This window comes from Clytia hemisphaerica, unplaced genomic scaffold (genome assembly GCF_902728285.1).
Source record: "Clytia hemisphaerica strain Z4C2 unplaced genomic scaffold, Clytia hemisphaerica genome assembly, whole genome shotgun sequence".
NCBI lineage: Eukaryota > Metazoa > Cnidaria > Hydrozoa > Leptothecata > Clytiidae > Clytia > Clytia hemisphaerica.
In genome coordinates, this window is record NW_027103834.1 from 650,394 (window position 1) to 675,338 (window position 24,945).

At 35.3% G+C, this 24,945-nt stretch overlaps 1 protein-coding gene across 1 annotated transcript in view; it reads left to right on the forward strand.

Annotated features, from left to right (window-relative positions):
* Positions 1–2,096: 2,096 nt before the first annotated feature.
* Positions 2,097–24,945, forward strand: part of LOC136806971 (dynein axonemal heavy chain 12-like) — a 68,751-nt gene continuing 45,902 nt past the window's right edge. The window contains exons 1-28 of the mRNA XM_067063549.1: positions 2,097–2,164; positions 5,766–5,948; positions 7,092–7,182; positions 7,401–7,427; positions 7,752–7,941; positions 8,027–8,096; positions 8,338–8,499; positions 8,665–8,748; positions 8,893–9,004; positions 9,165–9,374; positions 9,540–9,678; positions 9,773–9,864; positions 10,037–10,215; positions 10,343–10,478; positions 10,585–10,710; positions 10,822–10,907; positions 11,090–11,210; positions 11,390–11,563; positions 11,777–11,974; positions 21,300–21,485; positions 21,727–21,927; positions 22,147–22,341; positions 22,670–22,791; positions 23,404–23,566; positions 23,752–23,871; positions 24,067–24,117; positions 24,429–24,533; positions 24,663–24,783. Of these exons, the coding sequence (XP_066919650.1) occupies positions 5,770–5,948; positions 7,092–7,182; positions 7,401–7,427; positions 7,752–7,941; positions 8,027–8,096; positions 8,338–8,499; positions 8,665–8,748; positions 8,893–9,004; positions 9,165–9,374; positions 9,540–9,678; positions 9,773–9,864; positions 10,037–10,215; positions 10,343–10,478; positions 10,585–10,710; positions 10,822–10,907; positions 11,090–11,210; positions 11,390–11,563; positions 11,777–11,974; positions 21,300–21,485; positions 21,727–21,927; positions 22,147–22,341; positions 22,670–22,791; positions 23,404–23,566; positions 23,752–23,871; positions 24,067–24,117; positions 24,429–24,533; positions 24,663–24,783 (3,640 nt within the window). The 5' untranslated portion in view covers positions 2,097–2,164; positions 5,766–5,769. The remainder of the gene's footprint in view (positions 2,165–5,765; positions 5,949–7,091; positions 7,183–7,400; positions 7,428–7,751; positions 7,942–8,026; positions 8,097–8,337; positions 8,500–8,664; positions 8,749–8,892; positions 9,005–9,164; positions 9,375–9,539; positions 9,679–9,772; positions 9,865–10,036; positions 10,216–10,342; positions 10,479–10,584; positions 10,711–10,821; positions 10,908–11,089; positions 11,211–11,389; positions 11,564–11,776; positions 11,975–21,299; positions 21,486–21,726; positions 21,928–22,146; positions 22,342–22,669; positions 22,792–23,403; positions 23,567–23,751; positions 23,872–24,066; positions 24,118–24,428; positions 24,534–24,662; positions 24,784–24,945) is intronic.

Sequence of the window (24,945 nt, forward strand, 5' to 3'; positions counted from 1 at the left end):
TTTATAGAAGTGTATTTCTCAGGTCTATTGACCTCTATGAAACAATCCTACATCTTTACAATTTATAGATCTTATCATTCCATTCGTTTGTTAATTCTAGTTTTAATTTCCCTACGGACGGTGCATTTACAACATTGGTTGCCAAACCGTTCCAAGTATCAATGCTCCTATAGTAAAGTGAATTCGTTTGGTATCCTCTAATGCCGTCTTCAGCGAAATTAATTCCTCTTTAATTCGAGATTGTGCTTACGTTGAGGTCGATTTCGAAGAACGAGTTTCTGACACAGGGAAGATTTATCATAGACATTAAGATGTTTATATACTTCCACCATGTCCCCGATTTTACTCCGGATCTTGAGGCTGGGTAGGTTCATGACTTGTAAACGTTCTTCATATGAATGGTTTCTATAACCACCGACAAGTCTTGTGGCCCTACGTTGGACACTTTCAATTGCACCAGAGTGTTTGATCAGCCGTGGAGACCAAACAGCTTGCGCGTACTCAAGATGAGGTCTCACAAATGCAATGAAAAGTGTGCGGAGCATCTCGGGAGAAAGGAAGTCGAAGTTTCTGTTAATCAATCCAACGATCGAGTTAGCCTTCTTGATCTTTAGATCTGTAGATGTGTTCTTCGAAATTCAATTCACTATCAATAATCACTCCAAGATCCTTCTCTTGATCAACATGTTCTATGACAGAGCCCGGTGGGGGGGGGGCAGCTGGGCAAAAGGACCGACGGGTATGTGCGGGTCCTAAGGGTACCTTTTCCAATATGTTTAAAATGCACTGTAAGGGTCGGAAAAACTAGAGATGCACTGTAAGGGTAGAAATTTCAGAAAATTCTTGAAAAATCTAGATATTTTGACCAAACATGCTAGAATTTTGACCATTTTTTGCACGAAAGGGATCGAAAATTTGGGGGAAAATGCACTCTAAGGGTATGATTTTCACTGATTTTTGCTGCACTGTAAGAGCATCGACGGTAAGAGTAAGGGTGCAATTTTAAAAGCCAATTTTTGGCCCGCACATACCGTCAGTCCGCAAACCCAGTGCCCCCCCGGGGGACAGTGCCAGTGATCTCGTAAGGATGCGTAAGGATGTGCATGTTGAATGTTCCAGAATTTCCCTGTCAACACGTGGCACTTGTCAGGATGGAATTTTAACAACCAGTCACCAGACCACTTTTCCATTGCCTCGATATCGTGCTGAAGTCTAATTGCAGTAATAATAGCTTTTCTTCTTTTGGTAAATTCCATATAATTCAGATCAGCCAAAAAAGATAGCAATAGAACTTTAATCAATTTGATCATCCACCTTTTCTCGTTCTTAATCTTCTATTTCACTCAAAATTCTTTTTCGAAAATCTTGTCCATTCGATTTCCAATCATGAGCCAGATAGACAAGAATGACACACAAGTATTTTTAAAGCGACCAATAGGGAGCTTATGTATGCCCTTTCGAGGATGGCGCGGGGACAGCGTCTGAAACGATTTGGAAAAGCATAGTTTTGCAGGCGCAGTAGTGTAGTGGTCAGCGTTCTTGACTTCCGTGCTGGAAGTTAGGGTTCGATTCCCACTCGGTGCTGCAATTCACTTGGCAAGTGAATGTACCATGTGAGGGGATAGGGTACCATTACTCTGATAGATACAAGAGTATGGGGAGATCCGATGTGTCGCGAGTACAGACTACAATGTCTGGTAAGCGCTGTGATTTCCCTATCTAGTGGTAAGAAACTATCCCGGGATAGGGCCCGGTGTCCGATGATATCGGAGGGCAGGGTCAGCTTCTCTTCTCTCTAGTTTTGACCCGGTGGAGAGGTTAGTTTGGCAAAATTCTCCGAAGATCGGCTTTTGCACTTTGTTGGTTTGGACATATCCGTGATCAAGCAAATTTAATAGACTTCCCTCCCCGCGGGGCTTAGACCCGCTGACGCGACGTAAAAGTGCTGATATACAACGCCGTCGTCCTCAGTCTGTCGGATAAAAGTGCAGTGGCGGGATTAGTTTAGTGAGGTGGTAACGAGGGCGTTTTTTTCTCAGAATTATTTTTACATCAGAACGAGGTTAAATGAACATGCTACTCCCCGTAACCGTAAACAAAAACAAATCGAAATCGAAAGATCATGCTTGAATTTTTCGCTGAAGCAAATCGCAGCAGCAAAGTTGTAAGTTTTGTCAAGTTTAAATCATCAAAATGAGGCAAACCGTTTTATCATGTAATTTGGATTTTAATCTAATTTAAATTTAATAACGAAGTGTTGATGAGCTATTGTTTAAAGCTGGGTAAGTCACCAAATTACCATTTTATAATTTCATATTTTTTATAATTTCTCGCTTGCTCTCTTCTCTAAAAAACTCTCTTTTCTGAAGCAATCATTTCTACTCCCCCAGCAGCTATTCGTTTTTGTTGTTACTTTTTGCTCAAATATGAAAATGAAAAATTCTTTCAGACACACCCACTTGCCACTCCCCTTTTTCCCAACTTATTTTTTGGTCTTTTTAAAAGTGCACTATAAACTGTAGTGTAATGGATGACCAGACGGTGTCAATCGAACGAATCGAACGCGAAATCAATTGAACACAATCGAATAATTGCAATACACCTTTCTGGGAGGTAAACAAACCCGTTTGTGCGTATTCCTGCTGCGTTTCCTTAGGGAAAGTTGGTTTTTTGAGCTTTTCTTAAGTTCTGTCAAACAAAATCCCCAGACGGTGTCAATCGAACGAATCGAACGCCGAATCAATTGAACGCAATCGAACACAATCAAATAATTGCAATTCGATTGTCGAACGCAATCGAATCGCAATCGAATCGCAATCGAATATTACCTAGGATTTGCTGTTCGATTGCTTCGATTAAGTTCGATTGTATTCGATTATGTTTGATTACGTTCGATTGATTTAGATTTTAGTTGCTTTCGTACGATACTTAAGCGCTCGGCCGCCCACACTAAAAAGCTCTAACGGAGTGATCCAATTTAATTTAATCGCAATCAAACTCATCGAACGTAATCGAATATTAATCGAATGTAGTTGACAATCAATCGAAACAATGAAACATAGTCAACTATTAATCGAACCAATCTAACCTTACTCGAACGCAATCGAACACAATCGAATATTACCCAGGAATTGGCCGTTCGATTGAGATTCGATTACGTTCGACAATCGAATTGCAATTATTCGATCGCGTTCGATTACGTTCGATTGGTTCGATTGCGATTTTTGTTCGAAGTTGTTCGATTGACACCGTCTGGAAATACCTGACCCCCTCAAATTTTAGTATGTTCAATCTATTCAGATATTATATCACCCCGAAAATCTTTTCCCAAAAGAAGAACGCTATCAAAAGTGTTAGAGGCTGAAAACCCACTTTCCCTAACCCCTCGGCGACCTCGTAGGCAAAAACGCGTTTCTTTACCTCCCAAACAATTTTATACACAACGGTAGAGCGCAATTTTCCCAGGCCATTTCTGAGAAGTTTGAATTACGGGGAAGGCGTATTCAATTGTCGAACGCAATCGAATGGCAATCTAATATTACCCAGAATTTGTCGTTCAATTTTGATTACACTCTATGTATTCGATTATGTTTGATTACATTCGATTGATTCAATTGTATAAGGTTGTATTTGATTACATTGGACAGTCGAATCGCAATTATTTTATCATGTTTGATTATGTTCGATTGGTTTGATTGCGATTTTTGTTCGAAGTTGCTCGATGACATCGTCTGGTAATGAAAAGTATTGGGAGTCATATCAACTTTATAAACTTGCCAGCGGACCTTCAATTCCAAATATAGAATATGAACATGTACGTCAAGAGAATTAAAAGTATCTATGTGAGCATTTGTTACATTAAAAAAGATTGGATGATATTGATTGATTCTGATAACCAATAGATCAGTACAGTATAGCCCTAACTTTATAAAATTTAAAATTTATGGGAAACATATATTTGGACTTTGTGCCCAATGTTGCACGCAAGCACACAAGCAAAAGTCAAGCAAAAGCAGAACAAAATCAGATTTATTCAAATTAAGTACCAGGTGTTTAGTGCACAAGTTTGAAGTGTGGTTGTGAGAAAAATAAAGATGTTATGAATCTAAACTAATCACCATCAGAAAGAAGAAAGGCTAACCTAAATTTTGAGCTATCACACTTTAAATTTGCTTCACATGTTCAAAAGTTACCGTCAACTGCTCTAACTTTGGACTATCTGACAAAACATGGGACAAAAATTCGGCAACCATTTCACCGAACCTCCAAAGTCATTTGATTTGAATTAATGAATGGCGTATTAAAAAAAAATAATACGATTTCGCTTTCACACCAAGTAAAGTTAAATCGAAATATGAAAAAAATCTGTAGTGGAACACACACGAATGTCTGGAACGAAGAAGACCAAATTCGTGGCAAAACGATGGAGTGTTTGACGTCACTTGCGTGGCCAGTTACACACTCGTTATTTGTTAATCCCATCGGGCGATAGGCAGTTAGGCGGCAGGTGCTCCCTAATTCTCCAATCGACATCTGGTCATTTTGAATGAAAACAAAAAATTTAAAAAGGGTGCGCTATCAGTGAAAGTTATCGTGACATGTTATGTTAAGTATGATTGATGAACTTGGTAAAGTTATCAAAACAAATTTGTTGTCAAAGAGATTTAACAATAAGTGAAAATACAGGCCAGATATCAAACAGTCCCATGTTTCGACCAATCGTCCCAAGTTAGAGCAGTTGACGACATGAGAAGAAAATTTGAAAAAATTCTCTTTCTAAAAAGAATCATTTTGAGAAAAAAGAGGGGATTAAATTTATGCAAAAAGCTTTTTTTGATTCTTTTGTAACATCTAAAGATTCGAGGACCTTTCGATTGTTTTGATCATCAAAAGAATAAAAGAAGAATTGAAAAAAATTTAATTTCATTACATACATTTTTCTCTGAAATGGCGCTTTTTCTAAAGATAATTTTTTAGAATTTTCTTCATAACTTTTGAACACATGAAGCAAACTTAAAGCATAATAGCTCAAAATTTCAGTAAACCTTTCCTCTTTCTAATGGTTAAAAGTTTAGATCTTAACATTTTTAGTTTTATCACAATCTTAAATCAAACTTGTGCACTCTTTTTGAAACACCCGGTGTATAAAGCAGTAAAAAATACAACTTTTGTATTTTGATAGTCTGGATTCAGGCAGTTTTTTGTTGTTCGAACTGGTTCAAAGATGAAAATACTGAAAATAATTTATTGACATTTTACATTTCAAATACTGTAAAAATTTTCTTTATTTTTTTTACTGTACTTCACATTTGAAACCTTTTTCAACTTCAAACTAAATTTTCTCAGGAGAAATCTAAAAATTTCATTGTTGGAAAGTTCAAGCTTTAATTTTTTTTTAATTTGGATTTAAAACTATTGTTTTCTCAATATAAAGAAAATTTCCTATGAAAGAACATTATAGACCCAACTATAAAAGTTCTTTAGAACGTACCTCGTTAATTTTGCATCTTGAGGATGCAAGAGGAAATTGTGTCAAAAACTACCACCGTGCTTACTCTTCTCCTTCCCTATGTATGCAGAATTTGTTCATTTTTAATGATGAACCCACATCTTTAATATGTTTAATGTATGAAGTGCTTACAGTATTTCACCTTTTTCAAACTTTATAATTATACAAAGAAGTTTTTCAGGTGGAAGGGAATAAATGTTATTTAAAATATTGTAATAACACCTTTCTTCAAAAAACTGATTTCTATCTATCATAGAAATATGTCGACTACGAGCAAGAAGAATGCCTCAATCTCATCTCCAAAGAATATATCCTTGCACAAAATACCCAAACTTCCTCCTATTCCAAAATTGAATACAACCAAGGATAGATTTGATAATAGTCCGTTGCTGAAATACAGACGCGCTGATGAAGTTCAAAATACACTTGTCAATAAGGTGTAAGTAAAATATTCTCTGTCTTTAATTTTTTCCTTTGCAGGTTTGTCCTAGTTAGTATATTGTAATCATGTGAGTACATTCACTCTGGTGTTGTCTTTTGGGAAAGACTGAAACTCAAACTCTCAACCGTGCAATTTGCAAGTATTTGCTTCACCATTGATGATGAGCTATATATATATGAAACCTTTGAACTCAGTTGCCCTTCAGTATAGCTGAAAATCTTTATCTTAACAAGTTTGTTTGATTTTTTTGTGCTCGATAAAAAAGCTTCTCTCTTTAAAATTAATTTTCTCGAGATCTAAAGGTTTTAAAAGAACTATGTCTATTTAATTCAAAAGAAAAAAGAGAAATTTTAAATTTTGACTGGTCATTTATTAAATTTAATTCATTAGATCAAAAGTAAATCTATTGAATAAAAGAGTAACTTTCAGAAAATGCTCGAAAACATTGAAAATTGACCTATTAAATTGTTATTCTAAAATTGGCAATCGCCTTCACTATGATAGAGCATTTTTTAAGTAATTAAACACATAAAACTTTGAAACTAAAGAACCATAAGGCTTTGAAATCTTCTTCAAAATCACTTAAATTTACTTTTACCAAAATTTTTCTCAATCTTTTGGTTCTAGGCTGGATTTACCTCAAAACAAAACCCATATTTGATGTATTTTTATGAATCTTACTATTTTTTGACATTTTCCAACAAATTTTCTTCATTTTATTGAAATGCAATGTTCCTTTATGTAAGAAAAAGTCATTTGGACAGCAAATTATTATTTTTAATGACTAAAACAAAAAAGCTGATGTGTCATACGTAATCAAACTTTGTTTAATTTGATAGGTCGATTTTTAACTTTTTTGAACACTTTCTGAAAGTGACTTTTTTCTTCAATTGAACATAACTTTCGATCTAATGAACCAAATTTAATAAATGAATCAAAAATAAAGATATGTTTTTTCTTTCCTATTGAAAAAGATTGGGTCTTTTTTAATAATTTGAAATTTTTATACATAAAAAATATTCAATGTACAGTAAATAAAGAAACCTTTTTGTGGCGCATCAAGTATCTCAATCACACTTTCATCACACTTTCATTTTATTTAGCTAAGAAAGCTGAAGAAAGTCATAATTTTCTTTATAGGTTGGAAAAGTCTAAAAATGCACAATATCGAACAAAAGATCTGTTGAAAAGAAGCCCAGCAAAACAAATTACGCCAGAGATGCCTTCAACTGTAGGATTTGTTTGTATTGATACTTTTCATTTGTCTAATTTGATCTTGATTTGACTGCAAATCAGCTCAGGAGAATGATTGTTTTGGTGATAGCAGATTGAAGTACTTTTATAAATGTGAATTAAAATAAATTTATAAGAATATCACAGGTATAATAATTAAGTGCCAGATGTAATGTGTGTTTTCAATTTTATTCCCATTTTATATTAAAATTTTAGATGATGTCCAGAGAAAGACGAATAAAGGTATCTTTGTTATATTCATTCTTTTATTTATTATATCAATAATTCAATTGAATATTGTTTTAATTTACCTACTTGATTTAAATATTATGCATGTGATGTTTTTAACATCAGTTCAACAAGTTATTTATTTACTTGATATACTATAAACACTTTTTCTTAATTACACTTTGGGAATACATTAAAAAAGTTGATAACATTACAATCCATTGACTTTGAATATCAAATGTAACCAACAAAGGTTAACATGTTTTACCAAGTTTCTACAAAAACTATATTGACTTGTACTGTATGCTCGGCTTATAAGAAAACATTTATTAAATTTAGATGAATTATGAATACCTCAAGCAATGTGTCACCAATGCTCAAGTGGCACCCATGTCTGTAGACTGGTGGGATTCGATCATGGATAGATTACCTGATCACTTAGTTGATGTACCAGCTATGCAACAATACATCCTAGAATTGCACCAAGAAGTACTTGGCGATTATGATAAAAGCATCAGAAAGTCGATGGGTAGGTTACTAAAGAAATATTTAAGTTAAAAAACTACTGCAAGAAGTACCATATTAAATTCACTATCTTTCTTTTCCTCTTTTAGTTCAATATGCTTTGGTCAAACCAAAAGTACCTGGTGTTGAAGATGACGAAGACCTGCCAGAGGAACCCACGTAACTTATTCACTTTTTTTATCTTTTAATATTATTTTCAGTATAATTGTGCTTTCTAAATAATTCAATAGACTGTATAGCACTTTACTTGTGGGCAATTATATATGATTTCAGGCTCAATTAATTAGACTTACCCTGTAAAATATCCACATTATGTTACTTCGATACTATCCTATATGATGAAATTTACTTTGCCCTGTATTTATCTGTAATGAATAAAAGATTTCTTTTTACTTTCCAGTGGTTTAGATTTTTCCAGTGCTTGGAGAGAAAGCTTCTTGACAGCAAAATCCGAGATTAGCCGAAACCTGCATTTATTGCACCCATCACATCGTGCCATTCTCAAAATTTGCCAGAACGACTTTTATTCAAAGTTCTTGTTGGTTGATCTCTCAAACCTAAGGTAACAAATAACATATCTATTATTTACTTTTTTGAGAAATTTCTTCAATATCTACAAGAAATGTTAATCTTTTAAAAAAAAGACTAGCCTCTGACTAAAGATACAAATATAATAATAAAATATTTCTGTTTTATTATTCAATTTTTGTTTCTTTTGAATCTTCAGGAATGAGGGTGCAATTGAATGTGAACACATGAATAACGATATAACTCTTTCTTGTGATAAAGCAGAAGAAAAACTTATGCACAGGTAAATTTTCTTATATGCCCTGATTATCTTTGCACATTCAGTAAACAAAATTCTCAAAATTGAAACTTTGCAAACCTGAATTAAATCTTATGTCGAATAGCATTGTCGTTTTAAAAATAATCAGTTCTATTTCTTTTTTTGTAGCTGGTATCCAGAGATTGTAAATATTTTTGTCAACAAGAGTGCATTTCGTCATTTAAAAGATGACCAGTTGGACTCCTTCTACAATAGTGTCTCTACTCTCATCTCAAACCAGGTGGGTGTCTTCAACATAAAATTTAACAACATCATAATGATATTATGTGATGTGTTTTATTTGTGACTTTTTTTTGAATACATATTATTTGAGCAATCTTTAAGGATTGTTTGACTGATGTTTCTGTCTTTCACCTCTTGAACATTGTCTATTACTTCAGCTCAAGACATTCATTTTACGTACTTTGGATGCGTACACATCTTTGTTTGATGAAGCAAATATCCACAAACTACCTTTGATCAAGATGGAGTTGATCTTGGATGAGGATGATTGTATACAGTTTTATCCTGACTTAGATGAGCTTGAACGGATCATTCTTGGTGGTGTTAATACCATTCTGAGTACTCTTCAAAAAATTCCCACTGTTCAAGTAAGATGAACATCAATCTTCTTACTTATGGAGATGTATGATTTTTTGCTCAAGTTTCTCTGATTTTTTTGCTTTAGCTAACAACAAACAATATTTTTTAACATGCTAAATTAAGCTAGCCAATTACAGCATGGTATATATTTGTGTACAAAATTCACATTTTAGTCATGGTTGAGCGGAGGTTCCACAACAGTCAATGTAGATGCTTCAATTGATAATGAAATTGTGACTGCTACACTGAAATCATTGAAAGAGCGAGTGGATTTCTATCTTGCTGACATTAAAGCGTACGTGAAGAATATAGGTGAGTTGAAACCATTCATCTTTATTTACTTTGTCTCCGGCCTTCTTCATAAAATGGCAAATTATAACCTTTTTTCATATCTTTTAATTTCCAGTGGAAGAGTTTGAATTTCTTGTGGATGGAAGAGCAGAAGAAAGTTTGGAGGAGTTCTTTGCTGCTGATCATTCATTTGAAGATTATAGAAAGGTAATTAAAAATTTCACATATTATTTTGACAAAGCTAGATGGATAAATTCATCTACTGGACAGAAAATTCTTGATGTGAAAGCTTTTGCCTGGTTTGAAATGTTATAGGTTTTTTACTCGTATTATTAAGTCCTATCATGGATCATTCTATCTGAGAAAATTGTTTTTGTAGGAAATTACAAAATACTGGACACTTTCCAGATCAGTAGCAACCATTCACAATGTGAGTCATTTCCCCATCATGAGGCTGGATTGTGATGACTTGAAAAGAGGTTTGATTTCCAGAGCAAACAGTTATGCTGAACGGCTCCTGAAGAAAATTGCTGATGAATATCGAGAAGACAATGAAAGGTTTGTTTCCCTTTTGCATCCTGTTTTATCAATTGTATTATTACTGTACATCATCTTTCAATTCCTATGGAACAACTTCTGAGAAACTAATTCAAGATCTTTCCTACTATTTCGTTCTTTCTTTCAGGATCGTTGAAGAATTCGAACAGGTGCGTGCAGGTGCATTGATGAAGCCAGAAGATACCAAGGAAGTAATGGATTTGATGAAATTTGTGGAAGTTGCTCAAACCAAAACAATCATCAAATTAAAACAGACAATCAAAGTAATTACATTACACTTTTAACGTCTACAAATTTATTTCAATGTATCTTAACCAATTACTGTATGGTAATCTATTGATAACCTTTTTTGCTCCTTTTCTATCATAGGACAATCGGGATCGTTTAGATTATTTATTGGAGAATTACACCCTACCATCAGAAGACATTGAATTGAACTGTATTGTGTTGAACTGGCCAGAAAAAATCATGCCAGTTTTTGATGAGAGTGACGAGGTTTGTTCACTGCTTTCATTCACTTTCATTCGCTTTTGCTAAAAAATTCATTAGTTTTCTAGAAATAAACATGCTACAATGATATGGTATTATCCTTTTTTACTCTATCAGATTATTCAACAAGCTCAGAAGGCTGGTGAGGTAGCTTTGACTGACAAGCGAGAAAAAGTCATGATAGAGTTGACCAAACTAAAGAAGTAAGTTTGAATGAATATCTATGAACTACACCATCCGGAGCTCAATCTCGTTCTCAAAATTCAGTTTAACAAAGGACGTATGTTTTTGGAAGGCTCTAGAGTGTCATAAATTGCCAACTATATTCAGCTTTCTTTAGTCTTTTAATTCTAATCAAAACTCCTTTTGGCTGTGACCATTGTAGGAGAGCTGCTGAGTTCGTTGATTATGGAGATATGGATATGATGTTGCAATATTTGAAAGATGTACAAAATGTTCAAAAGAAAGTCGCTGAACTCACTGATGCCATTGAACATATCAATATTGTAAGCTGTTGTTACTTCTTTCACCAGCTCGATCACTGTTCCTCTAATACTTGATATCTTTGGGGACTTTTCAAAAAACAATTCACCAGAGAACATGATATTTATTGTCTTTGGTACTTTGGTGATTCATATGTATTGTTCTGTGTTCTCGTGTTATTTTGTTTGCATAATTACTGTAGGAAGAGGAGCTTTTCAAATGGGATGTCACCACATATCCAGAGATTGATTATATCAACGTTTCGATTGAGCCCTACCAAAAGTTGTTTTCATCTTGTGCTAAATGGCAACGAAGTGAAAAGAAATGGATGGATGGTGCTTTTCTCGACCTCGATTCTGAAGCTATAGAAGCTGAGGTGGGTGATGAAGTATTTTACCAAATATTTTCCAAAGGAACAGTCTTCATTTCAAATACTACAAATTTTGAAAAGTAAACTATGATAAATTCCAGATACTTTTCTATCTTCTCCCCTGTTATCATGAGCCTAAAATGAAATAGTTCATTCATATCCTTGATATTTGTTTGTCTCTATGTACTCGTCAAATAAACTGTTCACCATTCACCAAAGGTTGACGAGTATGGTCGCGAGGTGTACAAACTGGTCAAACAGTTCACCAACATGGCTCGTAAGGAGAAAGAATTGAAAGAGAAATCTTCCAAAGACGCCATCCGAAGAAAAGATAAAGACTCAAAGGAAGATGAAAATGAGGCCTTTGCTCCTCTCAAGGTGGCAACTAATATACAAGAAGCTGTCAAAGAATTTAAGGTGTGTATACAAAGTTATCGTTATACATCTACAATTTTCATCGTCGGTGATATCAATTGATACTTAGATACTTTATTTGTAGCCGGTTCGAGAGTGAAGTGAATGTATCAGCAAAGGTAGAGAGTGTTATTATCATGTTTTCCTGGAAGTGTTTTGAATTTAACACAGTTCATAGCTGTGCAAGTCTGATCGAAACCTTCACGCTACCAATCGATAGAATATTAGTGAGACACAAGGATAACTTTATCCATATGGTGAATCAATGTTGCTCTCTGAATCGATTGTCAAGGGGAATCGGATTGTTATCGAATAAGGGAGCGTATCGAATAGTATAGATAACATCGAATTAAAGAGCATCAACTGTATGTAGAATTATAAATGTCCTCCCTTTAGTCGATCAAATAATTATGTAGAAGATTACCTCATGTAACAACAATAGGAAACGTATACAATTTTATACTAAACTACACAAAACTTTGAAAAAAGCTAAAGAGATGATTTTAATAAAACTATATTGTAATAATAAAGAAGATGATATGGTATTTACATAACGCTACATATCCTGTTCGTAACGACAAACGTTATTTCAGTTTCTCCCAAATCGTTCAGCAAAGTATTCGATTTTAATCCTTTGCTCTTTAAGCTGACGTTACAAAAATAACGTCGAGAAATATTTTCATGTAAATTGCCCAGAGTTTCTGTTTCGTTCTTAATGATATAATGTTCTCTCTCTACGACTCCTCCGTCGTCGATGAGAACGATCACTATTTTGTGAACAAAAATTTCATAGTGTTTTTCATGAAAGTCACAATCCCATAACGGTTGGGAATCATCATCGAAGCAGCGATCACGAAAAATCTTTATCAATTTCGAAGGAACCCCCGAACGAACGCTTATTTCTTCCTTGAAATCTAAAATGGTAGCAGTCTCCAAAATCTCGATCTCCAATTGCTCGTTTATGAAGTTTCCTTTTTTGACATAAATCTTGAATGTTTGAGGCGGTTTCACAATGAGGTTTAAAGTGATTGGTTTTCCAGACATCATCATCATTTGGGCTATGAAGGTCGAATTCTGGGCGTCATTTGGCACTTCAATATTTTCGTGGTAGAGTTGTTGCAGATGTATTGGGATACTTTTTGCTTTGTAAATTTCGTCTTTAATCTGACCAATAGTTGTATTGGCCCCTGACAAAATATCGAAAGAGAATTCTCCAGTAAGAAATTTGATAATAACCTGTTTATAAGGAGACAAATCATACTTTTGACAAAATCTTTGCATCCCCTCGTCTTCATTTGGTTTGATTTCTAACGTTAATTCCAAAGTTTCTTGGATACTATCTCCCTCTATGAAAAGATCCTCGATGTTCTTCGTGGACGTTATTGAATCACGATTGTGTAAAAGACAAACGTCTTCAGGTGAAATATCTTGGTGTTGCTCAGCCAATAGCCGTTTCAATTCTTTCTCATTCGTTTCCAACATACCTTCCAATTTAGATAACGGACAATCGTAAAAAATGGTTGGATTTTCAGGATCTGGGTGTTTTATAACGACCGAACGAATACAACTGAGACCTATTTGCCTAGCTCTTTCTGATAACTCTGTTTTTGGGTCATCAACCTGAACTACGAGTTTTACAGGCAACACTTTCAAATTCTCAGCCAGATTCCCCTCTCCCTCAATCATTGAATTATTTTGCACTATTCTATTAAACTTTAGTGAGTCTCTTTCCAACAAAAAGAATTTCTCAATATCGTTAGCCGTTACTCTACAACCATCTACAAAAAGTCGCTGTTTGAGCTTCGGAATTTGTAACGAGTTCTCGATGAATACATCCAACTTCTCTTTTCCCCTTCGATAATGATATTGCAAAATGTTAGTCGTCCCAAAGCTGGATACATTGGCTGGTAATATTGTCTGTATTCCCAATTTCTGATAAAGAGACGTCAGACTTTTGTCACTGGTTGAATACACAAACAGGTTTACTCTTACACCCAGTCGAGTGTTGCACAAATGTTCAGGGAACGTTTCACTTTCAATGATTTTACATTCTCCAAGAAATTCACGTAAGGTCGGTAACTGCTCTGCGCAAGGTATTTCATAATTTGCTTCGACCCATGACTTTATAGCAGAAATGCCAAGAAGCCCGATTTCCAAATATGGGTAATCTACCAAAGAATACCTATTTGAATCTGAGTAAGGAATATCTAGCTTCACAAGTTGCAACATATGATGAGAATGGGGGTTACTCAAGAGTTCTTGTTCCATCATGTTTAAATTCAACTCGAGTGACTCACCCTCATCTAAGTCGAGGAGTAAATCAGCTAACAACTGCTCATCATCCAAAAGTACGCTTGGACTTTTCTTTGAGCTTAACGCAATAAAGTCACCATCGAGTTTATTGCTCTTGCCGATTGTTTTCTTCAAATCTTTCATCGTCAAGTCCGGTTTCGTTTTAAATTCCATCGTATTGTTCGGTTTGTGTTCATCATTTTTGGGGATTTCAATTTGAGGGATTTCAATTTGAAATGTTTCTATCTTCTTACAAATACCCTCTCTCCGCTGGCTGACGATATTGGGATATGAGTTTGGCTCAGTAATGTCGACATTCAATTTGTAATAGTCAACAAATCCACCATACATATACAAAGTTTCTTCATTCAAAACTTCGTGACGGCTTCTAATAATCTGGTGATCAGGGTGAATTGTGAATCGTTTTTCGATGTTTTCCTTTAGCTTTTGAAGCGAACCCTCCACATCGTGCCAATAAAAGATGGATGTTATTAAATTATCTCCAAATTCCACTACAATTCTGTTTTTCATTTTTCTCCTTCAACCTAGTGAAAAGATTAGATAAAGTTTATGATACGGTATTCGAGTAAGCCTATTTGTTTTTAAAAAAGCTCCCCTTTAAAAGCTTAAGTCTTCATCGACAAATTCAAGTTCATTTAGCTTGTTCTAAAGTGATTTGGACTACCATTTTTACGAACTAGTCGTATGTGCAGCTTTTATAACGAATCCCCAATCCCTATCAATGATGAGGGTTATACTTTTATTATAGGCTGTAAATGCGAAATTATCAATTAGTTGATAAAAATCAAACCATAAAAAATCTACCAATAGTCTATCCTGATATATTTCCATCATAATGATGTTTTCTTTTCGAGATGTCTATTCTCATAATAAAAAGTTTTAAAAATGGAATCAATTAGAAATGGAATTAATTAGAATTGATTATCAAAGCATAAAAAATCAACCAATAGCTTTTAAGTGTACTTATCTCTTTCAAAAGATTACACCATCAGGATGTTATTGATAACAAACAAAAATCATAAATAGCTGACGGAGCTGAAATCTTTTTTCTCTCTCTTCATTGTTGTTTAAAGATTTGATAACGCGGTACTTTAATTAGAGGCCCGGAAAACCCGAGTTACAAAAACTCGAGTTACAAGAACCCGAGTTACAAAAACTCGAGTTACAAGAACCTGAGTTACAAAAACCCGAGTTACAAAAACCCGAGTTTCAAAAACCCGAGTTACAAAAACCCGAGTTACAAAAACCCGAGTTACAAAATCGAAAACAAAATTTCAAAAAAATAATTCGAGTTACATAACAACAGAAAATAACTTTTTCGAGTTTAGAAGTCTAATAATTTGAGACTTATGACGTCACTCAAGTTTTTGTAACTCGGGTCCTTGTAACTCGAGTTTTTGTAATTTGGGTTCTTAAGTCGAGTTTTTGTAACTCGGTTTTCCGGGCCTCCTTTAATTAGAGGCTACATACTGCAAAATGATTATGATAAGAAAAAAAGATTACTGTTTTTACGTTTTTTATTACGATCTATATCATTACAAATACAGTAACTAGAAATTTATCTAGAATTTCACATAACACTACATCCGTGTTCACCTCAAATCTTATTTCCTGTTCTCCTACATCTTTCAACAAAGTCTTTGATTTTAATCCAGTATTTTTTATGATCACATTTCCATGGCCATAACTAATATAAGTGTCTGCAATATCTTTATGTAATGTATCCACAGTCTCTGTATCCAAATCTCTTATGAAGTGGTCCCTTCTCAAAACAGCTCCTTTATTGTCAACGTAAACAACCACTCTTTTATGGACTTGAACAACATTGTTTGTGAAAGAACATCTCCATATTCAGAATCTTGCTCGTCAATAAAACCACCAACGACTATCAAAGATGGTGGAATCCCTGACTGAGCACTGATGGCTTCTTTGAGGTCTAAAACGGTAGCACTTTCCAATATCTCGATTTCTATTTGCTCCTTTAAAAAATTCACATTGACGCAAAGCTTGACTTCTTGAGCTGGTTTAATGAGAAGATTCAAAGTGACTGATTCTTGAGACATCATTGCTCTGTTCATGAAAGTCGATTTGTCACCAGCACCATCTTCTGTCAGTTCGATGCTTTCGTGGTAGAGCTGTTGTGAATGTGGCGCAATACCTTTTGTTTTGAAGATCTCATTTTTAATATCGCGAAGAGTGTTCACCTTATTATTATTATTATTATTATGATGTATACAAGCTCACAGGCCCGAGGTGGACCTCTACGAACCGATTTCTAATTACAATATTAATATGTCAAGTATCTTAGTTGGTGTTTTTCCCACGCTTTGTTAAGGCTTTCTTTAAACGATTTGATTGAGGTCGATTCGATGACAAATCGCGGCAGTGCATTCCATGTTGGGATCGATCTATAGTAGAAAGATTTTGTCTGAGCCCCACGAAAACCATCATCAGCAAAGTTTGGAACAAATTCATGATCATGGAATCTGGTTGGACGGGATTTTTTGACAAACTTGTTCCGAGTTGTCTGTGGGTCGTAAAAATGAATATGCTTATATATTTGCACCATATCACTGAAAAGCCTTCTGAACTCAAGAGATGGAAGTTTGAGTCTTTTTAGACGTTCTTCGTGGAGATTACGATATTGAGGAATCAGTCTTGTCGCCCGTCTTTGAACACCTTCAATCAAATTTATACTAAGACGCAATTTTGGCTGCCATACTGATTGTGCATATTCCAAGTGAGGTCTGACAAAGGTGGTGTACAGAGTACAAAATGCCGAAGGACTCAAGTCGTTAAAACTTCTTTTGATAACTCCAAGGATTTAATTTGCTTTGTTGACCTGTTTTGATATATGCTCCTCGAAAGTTAGTTCCGAATCGATCAAGATGCCGAGGTCTTTTTCTTCAAAAACATGTTCAAGTTCATTAACCCCAAGCTGGTATCTGTGTGCATGCTTGATGTTGGCGAATTTACCTATTGTTAAGACATGACATTTATCAGGGTGGAACGTGAGTAACCAATCCTGAGACCATTTTTCCATTTAATCGATATCTCTTTGTACAACGATAGAGTCTTCAACCGAATCTATAGTCTTCACTATTTTCGTGTCATCAGCAAAGAGAAATGCATCCGAAACTAGTTTGTCTGGCAAATCATTGATGTAAATGACAAATAGCAGAGGTCCAAGTACACTTCCTTGAGGAATCCCACTTACAACAGGGTTAGTTGTTGATTTGGCAGAGTTGACTATGACCAGCTGCTTGCGATCTGACAAAAACGATGTTATCCAGCTTAGTAGACTTCCACCTACCCCGTAACATTCCAGTTTTTTCTTTAACCTCCTGTGAGGGACGGTGTCAAACGCTTTTGCAAAATCAAAATAGATGCAATCGACAACTTTGCCTTCTGCCATCGTTTCACAACATTGGTCAATGTAGTAAAGAAGTTGAGTGACTGTTGATCGCTTACCAATAAAACCGTACTGTTTTTCGGATAAAAGATTTTCTCCCACAAGATGATCCATGATTGCTTTTCGTAACACTGACTCCATCATTTTGCATACTATAGATGTTAAACTGACTGGACGGTAGTTTATGGCTAGGTTGTGAGCACCCTTGTTCTTGTAGATTGGCGTGACATGCGCCATCTTCCAGTCCTCAGGTAATACGCTCTCTTCTAATGTTTTGTTCATGATTATCTTCAGCGGTTCTGCAACGAAGTCAACTAGTTCCTTCAGCATCAACGGATGAATCTCATCTGGTCCAAATGATTTGCTGGGGTCAAGCTGCTTGATCTGTCTTATTATTGTTTCTAGAGAAATTTCAGGGATATCGATCATCGTATCTGTTCTTTTATCAAAGGAAGGTAATTGTCCGTCTGGCTTATTCGTAAATACACCACAAAATTGCTTTTGTAGGATATTTGCCTTTTCTATGTCTTCATGCTTCAATGATTTTTTGTTGTCCTCCGACTCCAGAAGAGATGCAACTCGGCTTGTCGATTTCAATTGATTTCTTACATGCGACCAAAATCGCTTCGGGTTGTTCTTTGCCGATCTGCTAATTTCTCGTTCATGGTTTCTACGCGTGCGTCTCATTATACTGTTGACTCGGTTTCGCGCCGAAACATATTTTGCTCTATTGAACTCCTTGTCAGCATCCGAAGAATTAATCCACTTCCTAATCCTTCTTCATCAATCTAATATCCAGAACTTGCTAGACAAAACATTGAATGAAAATTGTCCGGTCAAAAACTTAATATTTAAAGGGGAATTGAGGTCTGGAAATCATCACTAAACTGATATTGTGAAATATGAAAGAGCTCATTAAGACGATTCTAAAAATATATGGTTTATAGGGGTTTACAGCAGTTTGAAAATTATTTGCAGTTTCTATGGTTGCAAAAAAATGTGACGTAGTAAACGCGAGTAGGTTTCTTATTACATAAAGTAAAAAGAGAGAAATAAACAGCATAGTGTTTTAATTTTATATCTGTCACGTTGAGAAGGAAGAAGAAGATCGTAAAAAATGTCTACAACTAGTAATTTATCTTCATCAATAAATAGCAGCTCAAGCGAGTCCTTTGATGACTGTTGTCTCAAGTGAAACTCAGAAAACTCAGAAAAAATCAAGTATAATATAATAATTTAATACTTTCCCTTCGCTTTCATTACGTCACGAAATAGAGGGAGAGTGTCTCGCTCTCCTTCGTAGAGCCGAAAATGAGCAAACTTTAAAGCTTCATAATTAGGAGCCGTTAGATAAATAAAACAGATTTTTGAATCGTTTTTTTTTTTATTGCATTTTTTATGCTCTATGATTTTAGGCAAAAAAAATGCAGGGGTAAAATGCAAACCTCAATTCCCCTTTAACTCATTTGAAAAGGTCAAATGATGCTGTTTGCAAAAATTTTGCATATCAGTGCATATTCTTATGACGCAATCATGGACAAAAGGTTCGTAGACTTCTGCAATATTTACAAAATACTTCAATATCGATCAAAAACAAGTTCCCAAGAGGTTCAGGTTGCTTTCCAAACCCATTCAAAGCTGTTCAAAGTCTGTGAAAGTCACCCACTACAGTCTAACCACAAGGGTAAACCACAAGGGTAAACCACAAGGGTAAACCACAAGGGCAAACCACAAGGGCAAACCACAAGGGCAAACCACAAGGGCAAACCACAAGGGCAAACCACAAGGGCAAACCACAAGGGCAAACCACAAGGGCAAACCACAAAAGCAATTCAAAAGCAATGCAACGACTTCGAAAGTGTTTTTCTTAACTTCCCTCCTTTTTCAGACACATTGAAGAGTCATTTTGCTCTATTTCTCATCATTTTTCACTGAAATTTCATTTGTCTACAACTTTTTGTCCATGATTGCGGACTGCAGGGAGATACCTTTAAATTTTTCAATCATGAGGTTCTTCAACATTTTATAAATTTGTAAATTTGATTCCTGTCCATTTAACTGAGACAATGGAATTTCATAAAAAATAGTGGAGTCTTCTGGGTTTGGGTGCTTTATGATAATTGATCGCATTCGACTGAGACCTGACTGTTTCACCCTTTCTATTAATCCTGTTTCTGTATCATCAACCTAGACTGCAAGCTTTATTGAAAGCGATGTTTGATTGTTAGTCAGATTTTGCTCATCTCGAATCTGTCCTGTCCCTGTCAGATTCGCCGTCCTACCCTTATTTACGATATTTTCGATATCGTTACTCGAAATTCTACGGCCATCCACAAAAAGTCGCTGTTTATGTTTAGGAATTTGTAACGAGTTCTCGATGAATACATCCAATTGATTCTCATCTCCCCTTCGATAATGATATTGCAAAACGTTAAACGCTCCAAAGCTGGATACATTAACTGGAAACATTGTCTTTATCTCCAACTTACGATAAAGAGAGTTTAGATCTTCGTCATTTGTTGAATACACAGCTATTCTGACTTTCAATGGGCCAAACCCATGATTGGTCACGTATTTAGGGAACATTTCATTTTGCTCGATGGTTTTGTCTCTATAAGTGACCTCCTGTTCTGCATAAGGCGTTTCAAATGCTGCTTCGACCCATGACTTTAAGACAGAAATGCCAAGATAACCGTTCTCTAATAATGGGTAATCTACTTCTAAATCGCTTTCTATGAATGGTATTAAAATCTTTACAGGACGTAAAAGATTATAATACATGTGCTCTGTTGCTTTAGTTTGTTACATAGTCAAATTGACCTTTATCCAAACTGAGAAGTAAGTCACTGATCAATTGATCGTCAGCAAGAATCAATCTCTGGTTTGTCTTTACTCCTAGTGACATTGTGTCAACTCCTAGTTTGTTTTTCTTGTTAATATTCGTCTTTAAGTCAGCTATTGACAAGTAGGGCTTCGTCTTGAAACTCAACATTTTGTTAAGTCTGTGTGTCCGATGATCTGGAGTCTCAACTTCGATTATTGGTATATGTTTACAAATATCATCTCTGCGTTTACGGATGATTCCTGAGTAAAGATTTTCTTCAATGATTTGGACGCTCAGAATGTTATATCCAGCAAATCGGCTTCCGTACAATTCTTGAAAAGATTCTTCATTCAAAACTTCGTGACGGATTCTAATGATCTGGTGATCAGGGTGAATGGTGAATCTTTTTTTGATGTTCTCCTTTAGCTTTGTAGCAAGTCTGTGATCGAAACCTTCACACTACCAATCGATAGAATATTAGTGAGACACAAGGACAGCTTTATCCATATGGTGAATCAATGTACAGTTGTTGCTCTCTGAATCGATTGTCAAGGGGAATCGGATTGTTATTGAATAAAGGAGCGTATTGAATAGTATAGATAACATCGAATTAATAAGCATCAACTGTATGCATAATTATTCACTGAATTCAAGATACTTGCATTACCAGCTGCTGATGAAATTTCGCTTTTCCTATGAATCCTTTCTCTATTATACATTCGATACTTAATCGATTCGGAGTGCAGATTTTTTATGATTTTTTTAAATTTTTCTTTAAGACTAACGTTCCAATCGTTGGTGTACTGTGTAACAGTGGTTTACGTCAGCGACATTGGAAAGCCATGTCTGAAATCATTGGTGATAATATCACTCCAGATTCTGGTACCACATTGAGAAAGATGTTGAAGAACGATATCACACCGTTGTTCGAACAATTCGAAGTAATCAGTACTGGTGCCAGTAAGGTGAGTAAAGTCAATTTCTTATATCTTTTTGTTAGAATTTGAAAAAAAGGATGGGTTAGGCTTTGCCACTTTTGTAAATAGTGAAAATATCTTTTCTCATGGACGCTAGTTTTTGGAAATTTATGTTTCAAGATTCTTTGAGAAAGACTTTTAAAGCATCACAATATTGCAATCCCAATCTATTTTGCAAATCTGGCTTACTGAGATCAATGAGTAATAAATGCTATTCTTTTATTTGAAGGAATATTCCTTGGAGAAAGCGATGCAGAAGATGCAAGAAGATTGGGATGACATCATCTTCAACACCACACAATACCGAGATACTGGTGTCTCCATCCTAGCTGCTGTTGATGAAATACAAGCTGTCCTGGATGATCAGATTGTCAAAACACAAACCATGAGAGGCTCACCCTTCATCAAACCTTTTGAAAAGGAGATCAAGGTACGAGCTAACTTTCTTCATTAGTGCTACACAATCTGGGCTTATTTTGGGAACCGATGTAATAAAATTATCAACGACAGATATGCACATACCCCCCTCTCTGGAAAAGTGAAAAAATTACTGTAACGTTACTTGAATTTCTTTGGTAATTTCAAAGGAGCATAAAGGGTTCTAAATTTCTAAAATTTGCTATAAGATGAGTATTATCTTTCACTATAGCATTGGGAAGATCAACTCCTTCGTGTACAAGAGACGATCGACGAATGGTTGAAAGTGCAAGCTCAATGGTTGTATTTGGAACCTATTTTCAGTTCAGAAGATATCATGCAACAAATGCCTGAAGAAGGACGCAAATTTCAAGTGGTCGATAGAAATTGGAAAGATATTATGAAGTTCTTGACCAAAGATCCTAGGGTTAGTACAATACCTATACCCCTGAAGAATTTTTTGGTCAAATGTTTATATCGAGAACCTTCCGCACTCAATATTTTTGGAGAATCTAAATCATTAAATGAGGATATGTAGGACAACTTTCTATAATACTGATCATGCGGGATCACGATTGTCTGAAAAAAAAAATACTATCGCTAGTGCTGACTTTCAAAAATATTCCAATCAATGATTTTTGTTAGCCCGGATTTAGAAACTACCTCCATAATTTATATAGAAAGCAGAGTGGATCCAGCCAACCAACGGTACTGAGAAATTAAACCATTTAGTATTTTCTGTCATAATTTTTAAGGTCTTGAATGCAACAGGAATGCCAGGGTTATACGAAAAGTTGGTGGACAGTAATAACCTTTTGGATCAAATCAACAAAGGATTGAACGCATATCTAGAAAAGAAAAGATTATTCTTTCCAAGGTAGGTAAATTCGTAATTTTCCGTCAGATGTTTCTGGATATTTTCACTCCCTAAAAACAAAATTCATCCCATTCAGTTCCATTAATAAGTATCTACTAAGATCAAAATTGCGACTTTAAGCTCTTTTAAACGCCTCCTCCCCCCGGTAAAAACGCCCCTCCTTAAAGGGACAACTTTTAATAAACCCGTTCCTTAAAGGAACAATTTTTCAATAAACGCCCCCCCTTAAAAGAACATTTTCTAATAAACGCCTTCCCTAAAGGAACTACTTTCAATAAACGCTCCTCTTAAAATGCATGCCCCCTCTAACAAGGACATTTATTTGAAACAAGCAGCTGTAAGGGAAAATTATATTGACGAAAACTCAGAATCTATAGTCTTTTAAACGCCTACTTAATTAAGCGCTACTCCTAAAATCAAAAGAATTGAATAAACTCAAAATATAACCCAAAACTCAATAACTCGAATCTCTACAACTCGAATTACCTCGTTAACTCGAAAAAACTTTATGGTCACTTCAGATAACAAAACCATATAAACCAGTCTTCATTACTCGAAATTTCCACGAGTCACGAACTCCACTTCACGTAACTTCAACTTTCGTTCCAAAAGGTTCTTCTTTTTGTCAAACGACGAGATGTTGGAGATTCTTTCAGAGACAAAGGATCCATACCGTGTACAACCTCACATGAAGAAATGTTTCGAAGGGATTGCCAAACTTCAATTCACACAATCACTCGACATCACTCACATCTTCAGTAGTGAAGGAGAACAGGTAAAATAAACGATGTTCCAAAGCTCTAAAGTCAATGTTGATAATCATGAGTTTTGATCAAGATAAATTAATGCACTTCCAGCCCTGTTAATGTACGCCATTTGAATAAGAATGCACTCTATACTTCTATCACTACAACTCACATGATGTGCCCAAAAAATAAATTAATTAATATAATTTTCTAGATTTTGTTGAGTGAGACGATTTCAACATCTTCGGCACGTGGTGCGGTAGAGAAATGGTTGTTGCAAGTTCAAGATACCATGTTGATCAGTATCAGAGATATCATCGAGAAATCTGTCGAGGTAAAGATGAGTTTAGAAAGATTCTCTGTAGGCTTACTATGGTTTGCTTTTACTTATACTCGTATATGTTAGTAAACTTCTTGGATTCTTAAAGTACCATTTCGGTCCGATCTACAATAGTATATACAATTTCATTCTGACGAGACTCGTAGATTCTCAGTTTGACTGACTTGTTGTTGCTATTCAATCTTTCAGGCATATTCAATCACTCCTCGTAGAGAATGGGTTAAAGAATGGCCTGGTCAGGTAATCCCTTCACGTTAATATGAACCACCAAATCATGATCGATAGCATCTGAGTGTTCAAGCTATGATATTGTTAATTACACGTTACTGTTCTTCAGCTTCTTAACTGATTTTGATTGGGTCATTCATACCAAAGTCTTTCCTTCAGTTCGTTCAAATATCGTTGAGAAGAACGTGGAAAATTAAGTTCGGTAAATTTTAAGGGGAGTATTTGCATCAAGTGCGAAATATTCAAATTTTCAAAGTGGACCTCTCTCGTTCAAATAGTTAAAAAACACTTCCAATGAAAATGCTTCAACCTTTTCTTCGTAGGTTGTGATCTGTGCTAGTCAGATCTTCTGGACGCTGGAAGTTCATGAAGCAATTCGTGCTGGCCCTCATGGTTTGGTCGAATACCAAGACAAGCTGACAAAGCAGGTAAAGCGCTGTTATAACACATACTTAAAAATGGTTTCTTCGAGTAAGAATTTTGTCAACTCGTTTTTTTTCGTATGTAGGCTTTTCCATTTACGATTTTGAATATATTGGATATTTTTTACTTTTTAGCTGGATGACATTGTCGAAATTGTGCGTGGCAAACTTTCCAAACAAAATCGAACCACTCTTGGAGCGTTGGTAGTTATCGATGTACATGCTCGTGACGTCATCGATGAAATGGCCCAACATGGTATGTTTTTTTAAACCTGCTATTAAATAACTTCAGTTTTTACGGCTTTGATAGTGGTGTTATTTCTTAGCTTCTGGAGTCATTTTTTAAGATTTGATTCAATGTACGTTGCACTGAAAACTTTTTGAGATGAAAACCTTAACTTGAGTGGTTAATACCAAA